Source organism: Setaria viridis, chromosome 9 (assembly GCF_005286985.2).
Source record: "Setaria viridis chromosome 9, Setaria_viridis_v4.0, whole genome shotgun sequence".
Classification (NCBI taxonomy): Eukaryota; Viridiplantae; Streptophyta; class Magnoliopsida; order Poales; family Poaceae; genus Setaria; species Setaria viridis.
The window spans coordinates 50,136,020-50,155,949 of record NC_048271.2 but is presented as its reverse complement, the minus strand read 5'-3'; the positions used below and the strand labels follow the sequence as shown (position 1 = coordinate 50,155,949).

General features: G+C 43.4%; 2 protein-coding genes across 7 annotated transcripts; both read left to right on the top strand.

Annotated features, from left to right (window-relative positions):
- Positions 1-353: 353 nt before the first annotated feature.
- On the top strand, positions 354-10,178 carry LOC117837637 (nuclear pore complex protein NUP155). Its single transcript, XM_072290552.1, has 13 exons — positions 354-515; positions 1,735-1,910; positions 2,525-2,651; positions 3,891-4,153; positions 4,237-5,872; positions 5,957-6,169; positions 6,296-6,543; positions 6,651-7,050; positions 7,703-7,908; positions 7,994-8,339; positions 9,086-9,304; positions 9,401-9,729; positions 9,945-10,178. Exons 1-13 carry the CDS (start codon positions 354-356, stop codon positions 10,045-10,047), a joined length of 4,428 nt encoding a protein of 1,475 aa, XP_072146653.1. The 3' UTR covers positions 10,048-10,178.
- A 1,081-nt stretch (positions 10,179-11,259) lies between these two features.
- On the top strand, positions 11,260-16,106 carry LOC117840294 (probable UDP-3-O-acyl-N-acetylglucosamine deacetylase 1, mitochondrial). Of its 6 annotated transcripts, XR_011897304.1 has the most exons (9): positions 11,260-11,419; positions 11,496-11,807; positions 11,985-12,191; positions 12,807-12,905; positions 13,379-13,443; positions 14,150-14,294; positions 14,589-14,720; positions 14,895-15,023; positions 15,759-16,106. XR_011897304.1 is itself a non-coding variant. In XM_034720785.2 (7 exons), the coding sequence occupies exons 1-7, from the start codon at positions 11,357-11,359 to the stop codon at positions 15,843-15,845; spliced, it is 978 nt and encodes a 325-aa protein (XP_034576676.2). In that variant the 5' UTR covers positions 11,260-11,356; the 3' UTR covers positions 15,846-16,106. The 6 variants fall into 6 exon arrangements, 2 of the variants coding, with proteins under 2 accessions (XP_034576676.2, XP_034576677.2); XR_004636981.2 differs by lacking the exon at positions 14,895-15,023; XR_011897303.1 differs by having other exon boundaries at positions 14,150-14,720.
- Positions 16,107-19,930: the final 3,824 nt, after the last annotated feature.

Genomic DNA, 19,930 nt, shown 5'->3' with positions numbered 1-19,930 from the left:
TACGTGATCGTCTTCACTGCACCGACGCATATCTACATCTTCCGCACCAGTAGTGCGTCGAGTGGTAATCCCGTGATCCTTATACGGCAGTTCTTCCTGGTTATACGCGGTAGAAATTTTGATTTGCGCTAGCGTAGCCTACCTCGTATCCCAACAGGCGTGGTTCCTCTGTTTTGGAGGAATGCAGCGGACCCGGATCTCATGGGAATATTCCCATCTGGGTTGGACCCAACCCACATCCTTTTTCAACCAACGGGACAATGTGGGCCGAACCCATAACCAAACACACGCTAGGGTTTTTCACCGCTCTCCCATCCCCCCGCACCTCCGCGTTGTGCCGCGGCGCTCCGACCATGGCATGGGGGGAGGACGAGGCCATCGGCCCCGACGTGGCCTCAGCGGGGCTTCACGTCTCGGAGCGGATCGGCCGCGACGCCGCCGCACAGCCCGACCTAGAAGAGGCCCTCGAGGCATCGCGCTACTCGTCCCACCCCTACTCCTCGCACCCCAAGGAGGTAAGCCCCGCCCGACTTGCCGTCCACTGCGTGTGTTCTGGTTGCTGCACACGCTTGAGCCGTTGATCTGTGTCAGCGTCCGTTCTGGGCGAACGTTTCCGCTGTATTCGAGGGTTACAGCAATTGTTCTGGGGGGATTCGCGTCATTTTTCTGTTCCAGTGCAATGGGGTAGCGAGGAATCGAAAAATGAAGGTTCAGAAAACACGACGAGCAGGGATTTGACCTGTTTATTTCGAACCACATAAATTCTGGTGAAGATTTTTTTCTTTCTACAGTAGGCGCAGTAGGTTTATATTATTTGTATCGGAAAGTTTGGCTGATGTGTGTTAAAGTATAAATAGATTTGGGGCAAATTTTAGGAAACATTAGGTGAGAGTTCAGGATAAAAGGTATCATGTGTAACAATGGGAGTTATTGACAATAGGAGTGACACGTAGGTGATTCCATAGGAGGATGTGAATCCTGAAGCTAACATTAGAATTGGTGAAATATTTTGTAGTCTTTTAGGTTATGGTGAAACTTGTAAATTGGGGCAAAAAAGTGGAAATTAGCATACACCGAGTGGTGGCAGTTTTGAAATACTGAAAACCGCCCTGGCCTAATTTTAACTGGTAAGCTCAACACTGGCTTATATGGGATGAGTAATGATGTTGAGCCCAAGTTAAGGTTGAACTAAGATTGTTGGCTCTTTACAACTTTATTGAAAAGAAAGCACTGTAACATTAAACATAAGAATAGTTTTAGCTTGAGCTTTTTTTGATAGGTGACATCATTCACTCAAGGGACAAATTCTCAAGTATTGGGAATTGAATTAGTAGGTGGTAGTCATTTTGCCTGGTTTGGTTGGTTGAGAAAATGGGATAGTGGTCACTGTTCATACTTTAAAAGTAGATGGTCATTTATGTGATTTTCCTTTGCATTGTTTTGTTTGTTGGATTTACAAAATCGTTCATGTTTTAAGTTTTAACTCGTATGGTGTTAGGATGAAACATGAAGAATCTACATACATCGGTACATGTTGGATGTTTTTGCCTCAAATGCTGGATTCTATAATTCAGAAGTTTTATGACATTGGACATGATCTTCTTGCATGGTCTAAGAAATGCATTGCAGGACCTATTCTTTTCTACCATCTGTGTTCATTTTAAGTTATGTCCGCAAAGTTAAATATGAAGTTGTTCCACAAATATAAATGCCCTTTAAAACATTTTGTCTCTTCTACAGTGGCCTCCTTTGGTGGAAATTGCTGAAACTCGTCAGCTCCCTCCTATGTTGATTGAAAGATACAATGCTGCAGCCGGTGAAGGAACAGCCCTTTGTGGGATCTTTTCTGACATACACCGGGCCTGGGCAACGGTTGATAATTCATTTTTCATCTGGCGTTTTGACAAATGGTAAACCACTAAAATTTGTTTTATTTTTTCTTTGTACATGTGTGATTAGTCTTAAACAGTTAAAATGGAATACCATTTAACATGACGTTTACTTGGTATCTCAAATTTATCTCATTGTCAACTTGCCATTGATATAGAGTAGTGTTGCTTTGTAAGATTGTTCTTTTAGAGGAGTCCTCTATCAAAACCTTCCATGGTCCATTTTCATATCTGTTTTGAATTAAATGATTGTGTGGTCTATGAGATGTTAGTTCTGAACTTTTGGCCATTGTTAAAATCACTTGTCTAATTGTAAAGTGAGAATATTCTGTGGCCCATTGGAGCAGGGGTGGCCTAATCATCCAGCTATCTCTATCAAGCCTTCCATCTATCATCATCATCATCATCATCATGAAGTGGCACCTCTTTTAACATGTATAGCACACTTTGTCGTATTGGTACTATCTAATAGTCTAAAGTTGATCTCATGTATTTAGTTTTATTAAATAAACAGCTTAGCATTGTGTAAGTGATGCCACTTTCTCATTGGTCATAAGTTGTCTAAATGATACGTTTTCCTCAATGTGGGCATGGCATGCTTGTTGCTTATAACTGTTTTATGGTTTTGTTCCCAGGGATGGGCAGTGTCAAGATTATAATGTGGATGAGCAAGCAATTTGTGCTGTTGGCCTTGCTAGGGCAAAGCCTGGGATTTTCGTTGAAGCCATTCAATACCTTTTAGTTTTAGCAACTCCTGTTGAGGTAAGGATGATTTATGTTTTCTTTTGAATTGCAACAAACATGCTGACCTTGAATGTCACTTCATAAATTCATGCTGTTGCAAGTGATACATAATAGCTAATCAAATCGATACATTTTTATTGTGAAATATCTGCTTTTCTTTCATTTTTTTTTCTGCCTGCAAAATTCAATCTCTAAATTAAAACACAAAATGAAGCAACAACATTTGAGAATAGGTTCTGGATAATTATAAAAATATTCTTCTCAGTACCCTTGAGCCATGTGTACTGTTGAACTTTTGTAGTGTATGACTCTTCAACATTCCTTGGAGTAGTGGATTGTTGGATACCTTTATGTTTGCTTTCCTGGCCTTGCCTGGCCTAGCCTTTGGTGGGCAACGAGCCAAGGGAATCGAGTCCATCTTCACTAATGCAAGCACACACTTTGAACTATTGTGTCCTCAAACATGTGCCTAATGGTTTTGCTATTCTTTCAATGTATTGAGATCATCACTGGATCTTGTTAAATATTGTAAACTATGTAAAATGAAGCAACAAAATATGAGCAGAAGATCTGTTTCTCAAAATAATGGGTCAACCATCAATTTTTTTACTAAATCCTGTTGAAGGTTTTGTATCCAAAATTTATGAGGAATCTAATAGTCAGGATAGCAGTATGAAATACCAAACACAACTTTTGGTCAATAGAAATACTCCCTCCGTTCCAAATTATAGTTCACTTTAGCTTTGTCCTAAGTCAAACTACTCTTAACTTTGACCAAGTTTTTAGAAAAATACCCCATCCGTCCCACATTACAGGTCGTTTTGGCTTTTCTAGTGCATATTTTTTGCTTGTGCCTTTTCCTATAAATTTGGTCAAAGGTAGACAAATTTGACTTAGGACAAAGTTGGTGTGAGCTATAATTTGGAATGGAGGGAGTATTTGCAATGGTGACACTTTTATATGTACTGCTTATGAGTCGGACCATATTGAATGGCCATGTCTTGAAAATTTTTAGACCATGTAGTATAATATCAGATAGCTGCTACTTTTGTAAGGACAGTTAGTAAATGCTTGATGAATATAATCAAGGCATGAAGCAAGTTTATTTAGTGGAGTATCATGTCTTTGATGCTCACATTGCTCATATGCATCGCTGAAAATCTTACTGAATTGAGATACATCATAGAAAATCAAGTTGCCATTTCTTTTTTATTTTTGTCCAAGCTAATGTACTTTCACCTACATCTGCTGTGCCAGCTGGTACTTGTTGGAGTTTGCTGTTCTGCTAGTGCTGATGGAACAGATCCGTATGCTGAGCTTTCATTACAACCTTTACCTGAGTACATGATTGCCACTGATGGTGTCACTGTGACATGCATCACATGTACGGATAAGGGCCAAATTTTCCTAGCTGGACGTGATGGGCATATATATGAATTGCAGTATACAACTGGCTCAGGCTGGCGTAAACGCTGCCGTAAAGTTTGTCTTACTACTGGTATTGGCAGCCTTCTTTCCAGGTATCTACTGCTGTAAGACCAGAAATGTGATGCTTTATTTGCTTATTAGAGGCCACCTGTTATTCAGCCATCATGATTTTCAGGTGGGTCCTGCCAAATGCATTCAAATTCTCAACTGTTGATCCTATTGTTGATATGGTCATCGATGACGAGAGGAACACTATCTATGCTCGCACCGAAGGCATGAAATTGCAGTTATTTGATTTAGGAGCTAATGGCGATGGCCCTTTGACAAAAGTTACAGAAGAAAAGAACATTGTTGATCCACGGGATGCACCTTATGGTGGTCGAAGGTCTAACGCACAAAGATCTGCACGATCACCAAAACCATCAATTGTCTGCATCTCACCTCTATCGTCTATGGAATCGAAATGGCTTCATGCTGTTGCTGTTTTGTCAGATGGGAAGAGATTATTTCTTACCACGTCAGGTGGAAGTGGTTCTTCAGTTGGATTGAGCAGTAGTTTGCAGAGGCCAACCTGTTTAAAAATTGTTGCTACTAGGCCGTCCCCACCCCTGGGGGTTGGTGGTGGGCTTACATTTGGTGCTGTTTCTGCGGCTGGCAGAGCTCATCCTGAGGATCTAGCTTTAAAAGTTGAGTCTGCGTTCTATTCTGCTGGTGCTCTTATAATGTCAGATTCATCTGCTACAGCCATGTCATCTCTTCTGGCTGTGCAGAAAGATTCAGCTGCGCAGTTATCCCTTCCGAGTACGTTTGGAACAGCTTCTAGAAGCTCCCGAGCTCTACGAGAAACAGTCTCTGCTTTGCCTGTTGAGGGTCGAATGCTTTGTGCCTCTGATGTTCTCCCACTTCCAGATGCTGCTTTCACGGTGCAGTCTTTATATGCTGATGTGGAATGCTTCACAAGTTTCAGAAAACCTTCTGAGAAAGCATCTATAAAACTGTGGGCGAAAGGAGATCTTCCTACCCAGCATATCTTACCTCGGAGGAGGGTTGTTGTATTCAATACAATGGGTTTGATGGAGGTAATTTTTAACAGGCCTGTTGATATTCTAAGAAAATTGTTTGATGGGAACACCTTGAGATCGCAAATTGAAGAATTCTTTAATCGCTTTGGCGCTGGAGAAGCTGCAGCAATGTGCTTAATGCTAGCCGCGAAGCTACTTTATGCTGAAGATAGTCTGATAAGCAATGCTGTTTCTGAGAAAGCTGCTGAGGCATTTGAGGACCCTGGACTTGTTGGGATGCCTCAAATTGATGGCACCACTGCTTTATCTAATACACGAACTCAGGCTGGAGGCTTTAGTATGGGTCAAGTTGTTCAAGAAGCAGAACCTTTGTTTTCCGGTGCATATGAAGGGCTCTGTTTGTGCTCTTCAAGACTACTCTATCCCATATGGGAGCTTCCTATTATGGTGATTCGAGGACCTGCTGGTGCTAATGAACACGAGGATGGCATAGTTGTTTGCAGGCTGTCAGCTGGGGCCTTGAAAATTCTTGAGAGTAAGATTCGTTCACTGGAAACATTTTTAAGATCTAGAAGAAACAAGAGAAGAGGCCTGTATGGTTATGTTGCTGGCCTGGGCGATTCTGGTTCGATACTCTACAAAACAGGGCCTATTATGGGTTCTGGGGGGCGTGGCAATGGAAGGAGTCCGTACAACTCCCAAATTCGAGATATGAACCCCACCGATCAATCTGCATCAAGTAAAAAGCCAAGGCTGGTTTATACATCAGCAGAACTAGCGGCTATGGAGGTAGGTAACACTTAGAAATTACTCAGCAGAATAAGAGCACAGTTTAATTCTTTTTTTTCTGACATGCATCAATTGGATCAACAGGTGAGGGCAATGGAATGTCTTAGGCGGTTGCTTAGGAGATCTGGTGAAGCACTCTTTCTGCTTCAACTTATTTGCCATCATAATGTTGTCCGCTTGGCTCAGACACTGGGCAATGATTTACGCAAGAAATTAGTTCAATTAACGTTTCATCAATTGGTATGTTCAGAGGACGGCGACCAGCTTGCGATGCGGCTTATTTCTGCACTCATGGAGGTAATACTGTCAACCTCCCTTTCTTTACTCTGCTTATATGGAAATGGGGAATCTCATGTGCAGCATTCACATTCAAATTTCTCAACTGTTACAATTTAGGTCTGTAATTTTATATGATTTTTGCAGTACTATATTGGCCCAGAGGGCAGAGGAACTGTTGAGGAAATCAGTACTAAATTGAGGGAGGGTTGCCCTAGTTACTTCAACGAGTCAGACTACAAATATTACTTGGCAGTGGAATGTCTTGAGAGAGCATCTATGACTAATAACCCTGATGAAAGAGATATTCTTGCTAGAGATGCTTTCAACCTCTTAACTAAGATACCAGACTCTGCTGATTTGAGTGCCATCTGCAAGAGATTTGAGAACCTAAGGTTAGTCACTTGCGCTGGTATTTTTCAGCCTAAAATATATCAACCTTGATAGCTTCTTTTCATATCTGCTAGCTGATTATATATTCTTTTGTTGTGTGGGGGTTCAGATTTTATGAGGCTGTAGTCCGGTTGCCTCTGCAGAAAGCTCAAGCACTTGACTCCAATGCTGATGTTATCAATGGTCAAATTGATCCAAGGCATCATGATATGATAACGTTGCAGCGTGAACAGTGCTATGAAATAGTTATGAATGCTCTACGCACCCTCAAGGGTGTTGGGCAAGGTGCAGATAAGTCATCTGGTTTAGCAACTGCTGTTGATCCAGCTTCTCGAAGCAAGTATATCAAACAGATCATCCAACTTAGCGTCCAATGGCCGGACACAGTTTTCCATGAGCATCTATACAGGACACTGATCGAGCTCGGTCTAGAAAATGAGCTTTTGGAGTATGGTGGTTCTGATTTGGTTTCTTTTCTGCAGAGTGCTGGTCGTAAGCATCAAGAAGAGGTTTGCCCTAATCCTTGTTTTCCTACTAAAATTTGGAACTACTGATACATGATTAGTACTTTTATCAAACTGGAAACTTTTTCTGGTGTGTTGGTGATAATTATCCTATTCTGGGGTTTGTCCATTGATATACAAGTAAATCATTCGGGGGCAACTATATTGCCATTGAATTCTGTTGTCCCAGGGGAGTCCTGAGCACCTGCCATTGATCATGGTGTATGTTTGTTGAAGGTTACCTTCATTTCTTGTGTTATGTTCTATACCGCCCTCCATCCCTTCCCTTCAGATGCTTATTTCTCAGACAGGATCCAAGGCCCATGCATCTTGATAATACAGAAACAAAAGTAATAGTATGTTTTCACGTGTCCTGTTTAATATAAATAAAAGAGGTTCTGGATTTGCTTAGGTTTAGCATGCCCATCAAATACTAGGCAGATCCGTTTTTTACTACCATATACTGGTATTTAATACTCATCATTGCCATGAATAGCTGCAGAGAACTTCCTTAGATACTGGTGATGTGATCACATAAATGCCTTTCATGTCACTGGATCCTTCCAAGCCATTATTGTCCATGCATCATTTAAGTCTTTTAACCAGGTCGTGTAAGACCAGCATGTTGTTCCTGACTACCTAATTTTCACTGTATAAGGTTCGGGCAGTTTCTTCACTTACATCAGGAGCTGCTAAGTTGCAAGATTTAGGTGCACCTATCTCGACTAGCCAAACAAAGTATCTTGAGCTCCTAGCAAGGTACTATGTTCTTAAGGGGGAGCATATTGCTGCTGCCAGGATGTTGTTAATATTGGCAGAGAGACAATGCTCCAATTCTGAAGAAGCACCTACTCTTGACAAGAGGTCTCTCATTATTTTCTTTACCTTTTTATGTTCCATCATTTATATGTAATAACAGTATAACACCTACTGGAATACTGGAATACAGGTACGAATATCTCAGAAATGCAGTGCTTCAGGCCAAAAGCGCAGGCATCGCTGCTGATTCATCCAGAAATCCTATTGATAGTAGCACAGTGGATTTGCTTGAAGGCAAACTTGCAGTGCTTCGCTTCCAAATGCAAATCAAACAAGAACTGGAGCTCATGGCAGCACGGGTTGAAAATATTCTGAGCAATTCTGAATCACCAAATGATCCGTTCCCTCGTGACAACATTCTTGCTGATGCAGAGGCTGCTAAAGCTGCCAAAGATAAGGCAAAAGAGCTTTCATTGGGTCTCAAGAGTATCACTCAACTATATAATGACTATGCTGTTCCGTTTAATCTCTGGGAGGTATGGTTTTGTTTTTGTGAATTTAATCTTCTTTATTACATCTCAATGATTTGCATGTTCCCAAACTATGTAATAAGCTCATCCATAGGACCTTATTGCTCTGCAAAATAACTAAGTTTGTGGACATGCAACATTTTGAAATAATAGACATAAGAGTTAGATGAAACTTGAAAGAACAGCATTTGTACTGAATAAAGCTAGCCGCCTTGGAGCCAAGCAGAACACTAAAGGACAACAGAAAAGTGAATAGAAAGGTTCACTCTGGTGACTGGCTGAAATTATTCTTTCTTTCCATCAGTGAACTTACTTTCAAAAGGATTTCCTTAATTGAGCACTGCTCGTGTTGGATACGTCAAACCCTCTTTGCTTGAACCTCTACACAGTAAGCAGGTTCCACCAAATCAATTTGTTGTGCTGTATTTCAAACTCATAACTGGGGTCAGGATATGAATTTTGAGCAGATTTTCTCGATCTTCTGAACCTAATTTTAGATTGGCTACGGTGCTGCTGTGTAAGGGTGGGGCAGGGGTTCGGGGGTTTTCTTGACCTGCATGAGAAGGTCTTCAGTCTTCACTTAAAAAATGCCCAAGGGCTCTTACCGCAGGTCGAGTTTTTTTTTAAAAAAAAATTAGGCCATCTCTTGTCTAATGGTACTAGGAGCACCTTTTACAAAATAATTCTTGCACGCATATTGGTTATTAGGAAATGATTTCTCGCGAAAATGACTAGTAACGTCTTCTTGTTAGGTTTGCCTGGAAATGCTGAGCTTCGCTAATTACTCTGGAGATGCTGATAGCAAAATTGTTCGAGAAATTTGGGCCAGACTCCTTGACCAGGCACTTACAAGAGGGGGTGTTGCAGAAGCATGTTCTGTGGTGAAAAGAGTTGGCTCGAAACTTGATCCTGCAGATGGAGCTTGTTTGCCTTTGGATATAATATCCCTTCATCTTGAGAAGGCTGCATTGGTAATGTGTATTTTGTGTTCTGTATATACCTGCATGCTCGAGTCGAACTTTGAGGGCATTCCACCAACTCATATTATATCCTGCTCTTATCTACAGGATAGATTAAGTTCAGGAGAAGAATTAGTTGGCGATGATGATGTTGCAAGAGCTCTTCTTGGTGCCTGTAAAGGTCTTCCTGAACCAGTGCTTGCTGTGTATGATCAGCTGTTATCAAATGGGGCAATCATGCCTTCACTTAATATAAAGTTGCGCCTTTTGAGATCAGTTCTTGCGATCCTTCGTGAGTGGGGGATGTCTGTCATTGCACATAGACTAGGCACCACAAGTGCTGGGGCTTCATTCTTTTTTGATGGAACATTTTCACTGAATCAAACAGGAACTGCAAATCAAGGTGCTCGAGATAAAATAATTAGTTTGGCGAACAGGTAAGTTTATGTATGAATCGCATTTTACATTTACATCTCTTTCAACTGCATTGTTTCATACAAGTGTATTTGTATCAGTTGTTTAAATGTCATAAATTTACCCTAGACTCTTAAAAAAGTCCATTCACACTATTTCACTATTTTACTTCTTTTGTTGTGTGAACCAACTTCACAGATATATTTGACCATTCTCTTGCGCTGTATTGCAATTTCAGGTATATGACTGAAGTGAGGCGATTAAACCTTCCACAGAACCAAACGGAGAATGTCTACCGTGGTTTCCGTGAGCTTGAGGAGAAATTACTCTCACCTTATTAGCCATTTTTCAATTGTATCCTCAGCATTGTAAAGTATGGGTCCTGCATCAGTTGTTGTATCAAGAAGAGAAAGAGCCAAAGGCCTCCAGATTCACCTGTGCTTGATCTCTATTGTTTCTGTCTTACACTTTATATCTGAAAGAACCCAAGGCTGCGCTGACCATCACTCAGAGTTTATCCATGTGCAGCCTTCTTTTATTTGATTTCGAGTCAACGTGAATTATGGAGCTGCTGTGTAAAGTTGTTTCTGAGCTCGGTGTTGATTACTTGCTAATCCCGTGGGCAGATGCTCCTCCTCTGGTTTTACCTGAAGTGGGAAAACAGCTGGAAAACTCAGTTTGGCTTTACAGCAACAAAGATCTATCTGTTGAATACATGTCGGTTTTCATATAGGAAATTGAAAATTAGTATGTACCATGAGATTGTACAGTTTGATAGTAGAATATTCTTTCAGGGTTGTAAGCTCTGTAGCTCCTTGTGTTTATTGATATCAAGGTATACTGTATTTCAGTAGCTGGGAAGACGATCGTTGTAGTGTGAGAAATGCTGAATTTTAGGTCCTTTTTTTGTTCCGTTTGTTTGGTTTTCCCCTTACTGTTTGGGTTTTTTTAGAAAGCTGCCAGGAGCACTGGCCCGTCGTGTCGTGTCGTGTAAGAACACGGGTGAACATCCGCGCTGACCGCGCGCTCGAACGCGAGCGGGCTGCCCGGGCTGTCTCGGGACGCGCCACAAAGTCTTTGGTCATGTTTAGTTACACTGTGCAAAAAGAAGATTTCCCATCACATCAAACTTGCGGTAGATGCATGGAGTACTAAATGTAAACGAAATTAAAAACTAATTGCACAGTTTTGTTGTACTTTGCGAGACGAATCTTTTGAGTCTAATTAGTCAATATTTGGACAATAATTCACAAATACAAACGAAACGCTACAGTGTGCTACAGTACTGGCACGGTAATTTTGCATCTCTCAAATTGACCAACTAAACAAGGCCTTTGGCTTGGTCCCTATGTGACACCTGCTGTTCGCCCAGACTGGGAATTGAACGCGGGCGCGGATAGCCTGGCCGCTGCCAGCGCTACCACCGAGCTGCAATAATTTTGATTCGATTGTTGTGTACAAATGTTTGGACCTCAATCAGTTTCACGATCTGATTTCAGGGAATTTACATATGTAAATGGTTAGTTCGCTAAAACTAATTGCGTTCATGTTAAGGGGGTTTTATGTAAGTTGTTGTGATCATGCTCCGTTTTAGGGCGTTTTCTGCAAAATGTGCCTGCCTCCTCTGCTGCTCGCAGCCTCGCCGTCGCCATGTCCACCGCCGCCACCCGAGCCCTCAAGTCCGTATCCCACGCAGTCTTCTCCTGGAAGCCGGTGAGTAAAGTCAGCGACGCGCTAGTGCTTGAAAATCTTTATCTGAAATCTACAGAGACTAACCCTCTTCTTCCAGACGGGTCGGCCGCAGCAAACGCTGGCGGCGGCCGTGAGCAGGTCTGGCGTGGGGCTCCACTCGGGCGCGCGCGTCACCGCCACGCTGCTCCCGACGTACGCCGGAGAGGGTAGGTATTTCCAGGTGAAGGGTAAGGAGGAGGCAAGGGTGGCGGCGGAGGTGGGAAACGCCGAGCCACGGTCGCAGCTCTGCACGACGCTTCAGCGGGGCGAAGGCTGCGGCCCGCGCATCCGCACTGTGGAGCACCTTCTCTCGGCGATGGAGGCTCTCGGCGTCGACAATTGCCGCGTGGAGGTCATCGGCGGCGACGAGGTGCGTCATGCGTGGACGTTTGCTAATTTGCCACCTTGTTTTAGCTCCCAACTGCCAATTCGTTACTTGTACTTTAGTTGCGTAGGTGTGAATTGTCGATGTTTGATTCCTACAAAACTAAGATCGTTGCAGCACCATGTCTTTTCGATTAATGTGAAACTGGTTAAACAATGACAGATTCCCTTGCTTGATGGATCAGCACAAGAGTGGGTAGAGGCAATACGAAGCGCAGGTCTGTGTGCGGCCGAGGATACCGGTGGGCAGAAGTTGGAGAAACTGGCCCCCCAAATCCATGAGCCTGTTTACTTGCAGAGAGATGATTGCTTTGTAGCTGCATTCCCTAGCTCGCAAATCCACATCACCTACGGAATTGATTTCCCAAAGGTATGTTCATCTCTTGCATAATCATGAAAAACTAGTTCATTCTGGATGTGCAACTGGGTCGTGTCTTATGAATGAACGATGCATTGGTTATAAAATTATCAATAACAGTATACCATTATATCGAATAGCACAAAGGGCTGGGGTCTTCGGTCTCTATGAACTTGAAGACGGATCAGTGTTACACAAATTTGACCTTTTTGAGGCTTATCCTGTTTCATGTCCACGTATGACATGATTTGGTTAAAGATCTCATATTTTGCACATGTTATGTGGCAGAAGCCAAGCTGTCAGCTGTCACATGCCAGACTCTAGTTGCTCATACAAATAATGTGTACCAGGACATGAGCATTAGGGTTAAACATTTCTGTTTTGAGTCGTTGAGGCTTTAGCTTTGTTCTAGTTATTGTTATTACCTGTTATCTGATGGTCATCAAATGTTCTTCATGGAAGAAGGAAGAAGTGCAAGTATTCTCACATTTTTGCTAGTAAAATATTTGTGCATTGGTTCAGGCAGGTGCAACATATTTCCTATCTTTTAACTACTTTTGGACTACAAAAATGGTGAAATATTTCAAACATGTTTGTAACTTGAGCAAAGTGTGTATCGAATCGCAGGTGCCAGCGATTGGGTGTCAATGGTTTTCGACATTCCTGGATGCTAATATATACTCAAGCAAGATTGCTCCTGCAAGAACTTTCTGTATATTCGAAGAGGTTTACTCATTACTCATACATCTAGTATATGCTTTCATCACTTCTGTCCATTATATGCTAGTAACCTATATTGGATCTGCATTTACATGTATAAATTACTTGATAAGATCTCTTTTAGTACTGTATGACTAAGTTACTTTTCTAGCACATGGTTTAATTCTAATGTACTTTGTCATGATCTCATGAGATATCATACACAGTTTTATTTTCATTTTCATCTTCTAGAGTTACTTATGTCGTCCTCACAAGTTTGCTGGCTTTTAGTTCTGTGTGGTTTTCCTTTTTCTTGGAATGTCGCAGAATATCTTTGTCGTGAATTTGTTGGCCTTATGGCCTTGGCTTTACCTTTTCTCCTTCAAGAGAGCTTCTTATGGGGTTCTTTATTGATGGACATGTTTTTACAATCTCTTTCCTCACATCTCACATTTAATGTAGTGACTCCTTTCTGCTTGCTGCATTTTTGAGTTTTACAGATCGAAAAAATGCGTGGCACTGGGCTCATCAAAGGAGGATCTCTAGAAAATGCTATGGTTTGCAGGTGAAGATAAATATTCTGGAAAATGTTACTTGTCTATTTAACTTTGTGCAGAACTACATATTGGTGGACTCCTTGTTGACATAGGTTCATAAAAAGTTTATATTATACTGCATGTGTTGCCAATACAGGGTGGCACTATTTGGTCTTATTTTGACATCTAAATTATAACATTAACCTTTTTCTGCTTCATTTCTTAAATATCTTATGTTAAATGACTTAATGAGTTACAACTCAGATGATTCCTTTGGTTCTTTGAGATTTTTTGTGGCTCTTAGAGAATTTAGGGGCTTAATCAGTATTTATCTTTTGTATTGGCTGGTTTAGTATGGACTTGTTACTTGTAGACTGAGCTTCGAACAAAGTTTATTTTTGTAGGAGCTTTCTTATCCATACTTCCCCCGGTAGCCTCACAGTGAATCTCATCTTTTGTATTGACTAGTTAAATGTGAATACGTACTTCTGTTACAAAAGCCAGAATTCATATCACAGCCAGTGGTTGACAATCCACAGTTGATGGGCAATACATTTCAACTATTAGGACTGTTGTGACTGTTAGTTTCTCTTCCCCCTTCTTTCAAAACTCCGCCCATTGATGATGTTGTGATCTATGGCTAGGAATGAAGTTGTTGCATGATTCAAATTCATTATTTTCTGTTTTTGGTCATATCAAGTAACTGTGTACTGCTTTGTTTTTGGCAATTGATAGCATGTCTGGTGGATGGCTAAATCCACCAGTGCGGTTTGAGGACGAGCCTTGCCGCCACAAGATATTGGATCTTATAGGTGACTTCTCGCTTCTTGCACAGAATGGTAACCAGGGTTTCCCAATCGCTCATATAATTGCCTATAAGGTATGTTCTTTAAATTCCACTAGCTATGTTGTGTGTTGTATACTTCCATAACAGATTAGCAGCTGCCTTATAAGGCATAGATTTCTCTTCTTCTAATAGACTAGCCATTAGCCACCTTACAAGTTCCAGGCTCATGCTGCTCCGTATACTAGTTTGCGTGCTCACATGAAGCCTCTTGTATTCTGCAGCTTTGTTTCATTATTTGGATTCTGGATTGTATAAATTCAGCAGTCATCACTGCTGAAATTGCTCTTTTGTCCATCTTTTTGTTTGTTTTTTTCCTCGAACATGCAGGAGAGCTGCGTATCATTATATTAAGAAGAAAAACGGGGAAAGAACCCTTGCAATACACAGCCACATCTTTGACTTAATTGTGCATCGACCATGAGCAGAAACATCTAAACCGCCTGTCGCAATGGCTGCAAGGTATGAAAGACCTCGGGCCTTGGCCAAACCCCAAAGATGTATTTCCTCCTTAGCGAGCAGCAGCATACCAGCTAAGTTTGGAAGAATGCCATCAAAGACAGTGATTCCTATGCTTCCAAATCGACCAAGCCCCTAGAATCACTAGTGAATCAAGCCCTTTCTGAATCTCTCCAGGAACTTCGGAGTTTATCCTTGCCCACCAGTCATCAAAGGAAGTGTGTTCAGGTTGTGGAGCTAGGCTTTGCAGATCGACCATCTGGAGCAATTTGAACCGGAATTTCCTGGCAAAAACACACGATACCGGCAAGTGTGCTGGATTGTTTCTTCACCCTGGTCACTTATCTTGTTGACAATCTGATCTTAATTAAAAAAACTTGAACTTTTACCATATCTTAATGATACGGTGGATGTTAGCCTATGTTAGTTGAACTCTCACATAAATTGTTCTTGATGTGATTATGTCAAGTTTATTAACTTTTGTAAGTATGTGTCCCATGTTTAGGATGTTTAATTTTGTGTACCATCTCAGCCTTTTCTAGCTTTGCTTAACTACTCGCTTTACAAAGTTAATTTTCGATACCATTTGTAGTGGTAGGTAAAGAGGTTATGCAGTTCATGACAGTGAAAATGTCAGACACGTCAGATCGATAATAGATCAGAGGCCTAGTCAAAGTTAGGGGAAAATTACTGTTATCCAAAGGGGACATCAATAACAAAGAGTACCGTTACTGTGATAGGCCGGTTCAACTAAAGCCTTGCAAGTTGCTTTGACACTCATTATTCTGATGTGACCTTAAACTATAACCACCATATTTTTTTCGTTGGCGCATCGCAACGTCTTGCTTTCAAGCAACATGTGGTTCTGAGATAGTAGGGTTTATCTGAAACCATAGCATATTCTCTGTGCACCCTCTTTGTGCAAGAAGATTCTATGTCTAAGAGGAACTAATTATAAACTGTTTTCCTGATTTTTTTCCTTCTACCTTGTTGCCTTGTTTTTTGTATCCTGAACTGAACTTTCCCTTTTCTGTGACATAGGCTGGTCATGCGCTGCACACTGATTTTCTGAGGCATCTGTGTGGAAGGATCACTGTGGACCAAGAAGAGGTTGCTAGACAATGCTGAAATGTACGGCTCCTATTCATCGTATGTTGTTGGTAGTGGTTAGAAAGCTACATTTCAGGGTTAGCACCTGATGGCCCTCATTTCATCGCTCTAGTATTCTATAAGGAACATTTCCTTCAGATTCAGAGGATGTGTCAGCCCAACTGTCTGGCGCTTGCCTTTCAGAAAAAAAAACATTTTGCCGAGCTGTGTACAAACTGACAAGACATTGTAGCATACAAGGTCATTTCTTTATCATATAAGTTTGGCTTTGCCGACAAATTATGCGGTCGTGTATGGTTTTGAATAGCTGAACATAGCTGGGGTTTGGACGCTCCAGCTAGCAGATCCCCTTTGATCCGGTTAACAGAGCAGAAAGCTGCCATCCAACCCAGCCAGTGGGCTGTGGGCTGTGGTTCGGGGTCGCCGGCGCCTCCCCAGTCGCCACGTCGTGGTCGCCCCTTTTTCCCTCCCTGTGGATAACCACGAACAGGGCTGAGTCGAGGTGGCACCGCGACGCGGGGCGTGGTCGACTGGGCCTTGAAAGCGGCGTGTGGTCGCGCGCGTGGGAAATTCGCCCACCATGCGTAGCCGGCAGGCGATGCGGTGGCGGCTGGTGGGGAAAAAGGCGACCGAAAGTGCAAGGCGCCCCGCGGCCCCTGGAAGCCGTCGCCCGCCCCCGGCCGCTCGCGGCGCGGTGGCACCCAAGTCGGACGCGTCTTTCCCCGTCCCCGCAGCCGGCGGGGCGGCCAACTGGTGCCTCGCTTCTCGGCTCCGGCCTCCGGGCGTGTAGCAGGCTAGCGGGGTCTTGGTAAAAGGAGGGTGTGAAAAGCCTGACGAAACGCGCTCCTGCAGCTGTTGCCTCTCGATTGGATGCAGCTGGAGTGGAGTCACCGGGTTTGTTTGTTCGGTCAGAGATGGTGGTCCTGGGCCGTGACACCCATCTCGGGGACTCATGGTCCGGCCCTACGCCCTGTGGCGACATGCCAGTTGGAAGCCGCGGCTCGCGCTGGCGGTTACCCCATCGTTTCCGAGCACAACCCGACGGCCACCGTGACCCAGCGGTTACTCTCGTCTTACGACAGCAACAGCGATCAGATCAGCCGCGTGCTGGGCGGGCTACTGCACGCCACGCATCACACGTGTCTGATCAACCGATAATTCACTTTTAGCCGGACAGCGACGTCAAACGAACGCTTGGAAACGACGGACGTGGAGTAGCAGCCTGCAGCACGGTAAAAATGAACGCCGGTGATCTATCTGCTCCTCCCTCTTGTATAAACAAGTACGGCGGCAACCAGTTGCGGCGCGTCACCACCGGAACCACTTGTGCGGCCGTGAGTGGCACGCACAAAAGATTCGGCGTCAGGATTAACTACTCGTGGCCATCGGAAAACACATCCGGGCTATCCATCCTTTTCTCGGGGGGCGCGGAAAAAGAAATCGGGAAAGCGGAGCCCCGAGATTCCCCAGCATCTCGTACGCGCGCATCGCCACGGCTTCCCATCCCGTGGAGGCTGCCAATGCCATACTAGGATCCAGATCTTATCCTCGTATTCTTTTTCTCACTACCGCCGCTACCGGTCAGGCACAGTCACCTGGTCCTCTCGGCTCAAAAGATTACGGAGTCACCTGACCCTGTTGGTGTTCGGGCTTGGCCGCTTCTTGTTGTGCTGCTGCCATGCGTCAGTGCATGTGTGTTTCGAATCGAACCATGCTTGATTGGACAAAAGAAATCGCGATCAATTCAAGCACCCAATACACACACCTCGTGGTCGTAGGTATCTTGCTGACACGAATAACTTTGCACTAGGCCAACTTTGTGTGTGGTACTATGATGCTGTTTCCGTTGCCTGACCTGACCGGGCATTTTCCTGGCACGCATCACGAACTGTTGCTCGCCACGTTATAACTCCATCAGAGTACCATGACGGGACACGGATGCGAGTGATCTGTGTCGCTGATTGCTCGTCAGGCGAAGGGCTTGTTACGTTACAACCAATGGAGGAGATTTGGTTCCAGAGAAGCGATTCCTTCTTTCCAGTTTCTACGGCTACGTAAGTCCCTAGCTAGCTAGGGTCTTAGGGTGGGCCGATGGCGGAGAGAACACACACAGTGGAGTGGCGGGACGCGTGACGCATGTGGTGGCAGTCAAAATCCGTCGGCGGTTTCCGATGCTCCGTCGTGGTGGTGGCTGCGCCTCTTTCGCGTTGGCAGCAGCCAATTTGCTGCGCCTCAAACCGTGAGCGGAGCAGCGCCCCTACCTAGAAAGATTGCTTCGGCTGCCGGATGCGCCTTGAAGTTTTTGATTGGGACTAGGATGGCATGAGAGGGTTTCGCACTTTCGCATCAGTGTACGTGCCAATTTTTTCTTACTGAGAGATGTGCTAGCAGTACCGATTCAGGTGGCAAATGGCGTATGAATATATCATATACGAACCTGACACCTATGATATCTTCAAATTGCAATGTTTGTTTAAGCTTGCACATTACTTTTGGTGGCAAGTAGACCATGCCTGACATGGTATACATAATTTATATCTCAAATTGCGATGTTTTTTAAAGCATTCGCAATATTTTTGGTAACAAGTAGATCACGCTCGAGTAATCAAGCGGCCAAGTAGCTCGCCAAGTGCCAGGAGAACTCCACGTGATTCGCTCATCATGCCGTGTCCGGTGTCCCTCGCCAAGTGCCAGCCTAGTACTACACACATGACACATCTGGGCCTCTCGTCCGCTTCAGAATTGCCCCGACCGAGCAATCCAGTCCCATCACATGCACCGCATCACGCCCGTCACCTCAGAAGATCCGGATCCCCAACCGCAAGTAAACCTTGACCAATCATGGCCGCATACACGCGCAGTCAGCGAGCGCTGGTCCGCGCGCAGCCTCTCCGTGGTGGGGCGTCGTGTGACCCATCTTGTGGCCGCGGCTTGTGCCCAGATGTTGGGAGCTCTTTAATTTTCTGTTGGTCATGTTGAACTCTAATGGAGTAAGTTGGTGATGATCTTCTCGAGGTCTCATCGTGGCAACGTATGGACGAAATGTTGAGAGAGCTTTTGACGGCAACAATGTAGTAGAGCTGATGGGAATGCCAAATTCTTTGCCACCTAAAAGGAAATAGTCATAGAACTTCTGGGCATGAATACTCACTTCGAATGTATATTTGCTGTCAGCTATTTTCTCCTCCAAGATCTAGCAAGATTTGTCCATTTGGAGAATTATTTTTTTTACTCTGTATGCTCGTAGAACCTAGAGGGTACCATGCACATGTTTACAAGCTACAACACGTGGCAAGTGGACACCACTTGCAGCAAAAAAGACTATACTAGTGTTAATAATTCTTATTTCCTAGATATTAGAGATGATTTAGGGCAAATGGTCGCGTCAGGTTGCATATATTTTTATTTCAAAATTGCTCCCAAATAATCGAGTATAATTACAAGTTTGCCCACTTGAGCTGGTTGTCAAATACTTATAATATTTGCTTTCGAAATTTACGTGCACCAATCTTAAGGATAACTGACGTTAGAGTGGGAAGTCATGATATAGACTAGTACTTGACTAGCGAAAGGGAAAAATAGGTATCCATCAACGTCAAGTCCTCGAGTCAGCAACTTCATTTGTCTGTCTAATTGGAGGGGAATAGAATGTTTAGCATCGATAGTTAAGCCGCTTTCCTTACGTCGTCAATAGGACGGGATGGCCTTAAGAAAAAATAAAGGTGAACATTTAGATTTTTTGACTAAAAATAGATGTAATGCGGCAAGAAACCAATGAAAAGAGAAAAACCGGCATCCATGGACCAAATGTCAATGCCATAAGTGCTGCTGTGTGCACCAAGCCATCAACGGTTAGCGGGTTCAGCTCGCAAACAGTGTTGAAAATATATTTTTTTTGTCAACAATGTTGAAAATACTTAAAATGCTATTGTAAAATAAAAGATCACATGTGGTTATCTACCTATTTTTTTATAATTTGTTTATTTCAAACCCATTGAATTCGCTCCAACAGGGAGTCAAACCGGGCCTGTTGGGTGCTACTCAAGTGCTCTAACCACTAGGCTACATGCCCTTTTGCTTTTTTTTCATACATCTTCAGCACC

Excerpts from the sequence above, each read along its gene's own strand:
- LOC117840294 (XM_034720785.2), top strand. The coding sequence starts at position 11,357 with ATGTCCACCGCCGCCACCCGAGCCCTCAAGTCCGTATCCCACGCAGTC. Across the intron at positions 12,906-13,378 it reads CTTTCTGTATATTCGAAGAG|ATCGAAAAAATGCGTGGCAC; the intron begins GTTTACTCATTA and ends TGAGTTTTACAG. Across the intron at positions 13,444-14,149 it reads GAAAATGCTATGGTTTGCAG|CATGTCTGGTGGATGGCTAA; the intron begins GTGAAGATAAAT and ends GGCAATTGATAG.
- LOC117837637 (XM_072290552.1), top strand. The coding sequence starts at position 354 with ATGGCATGGGGGGAGGACGAGGCCATCGGCCCCGACGTGGCCTCAGCG. Across the intron at positions 5,873-5,956 it reads CAGAACTAGCGGCTATGGAG|GTGAGGGCAATGGAATGTCT; the intron begins GTAGGTAACACT and ends TTGGATCAACAG. Across the intron at positions 9,305-9,400 it reads ATCTTGAGAAGGCTGCATTG|GATAGATTAAGTTCAGGAGA; the intron begins GTAATGTGTATT and ends TCTTATCTACAG.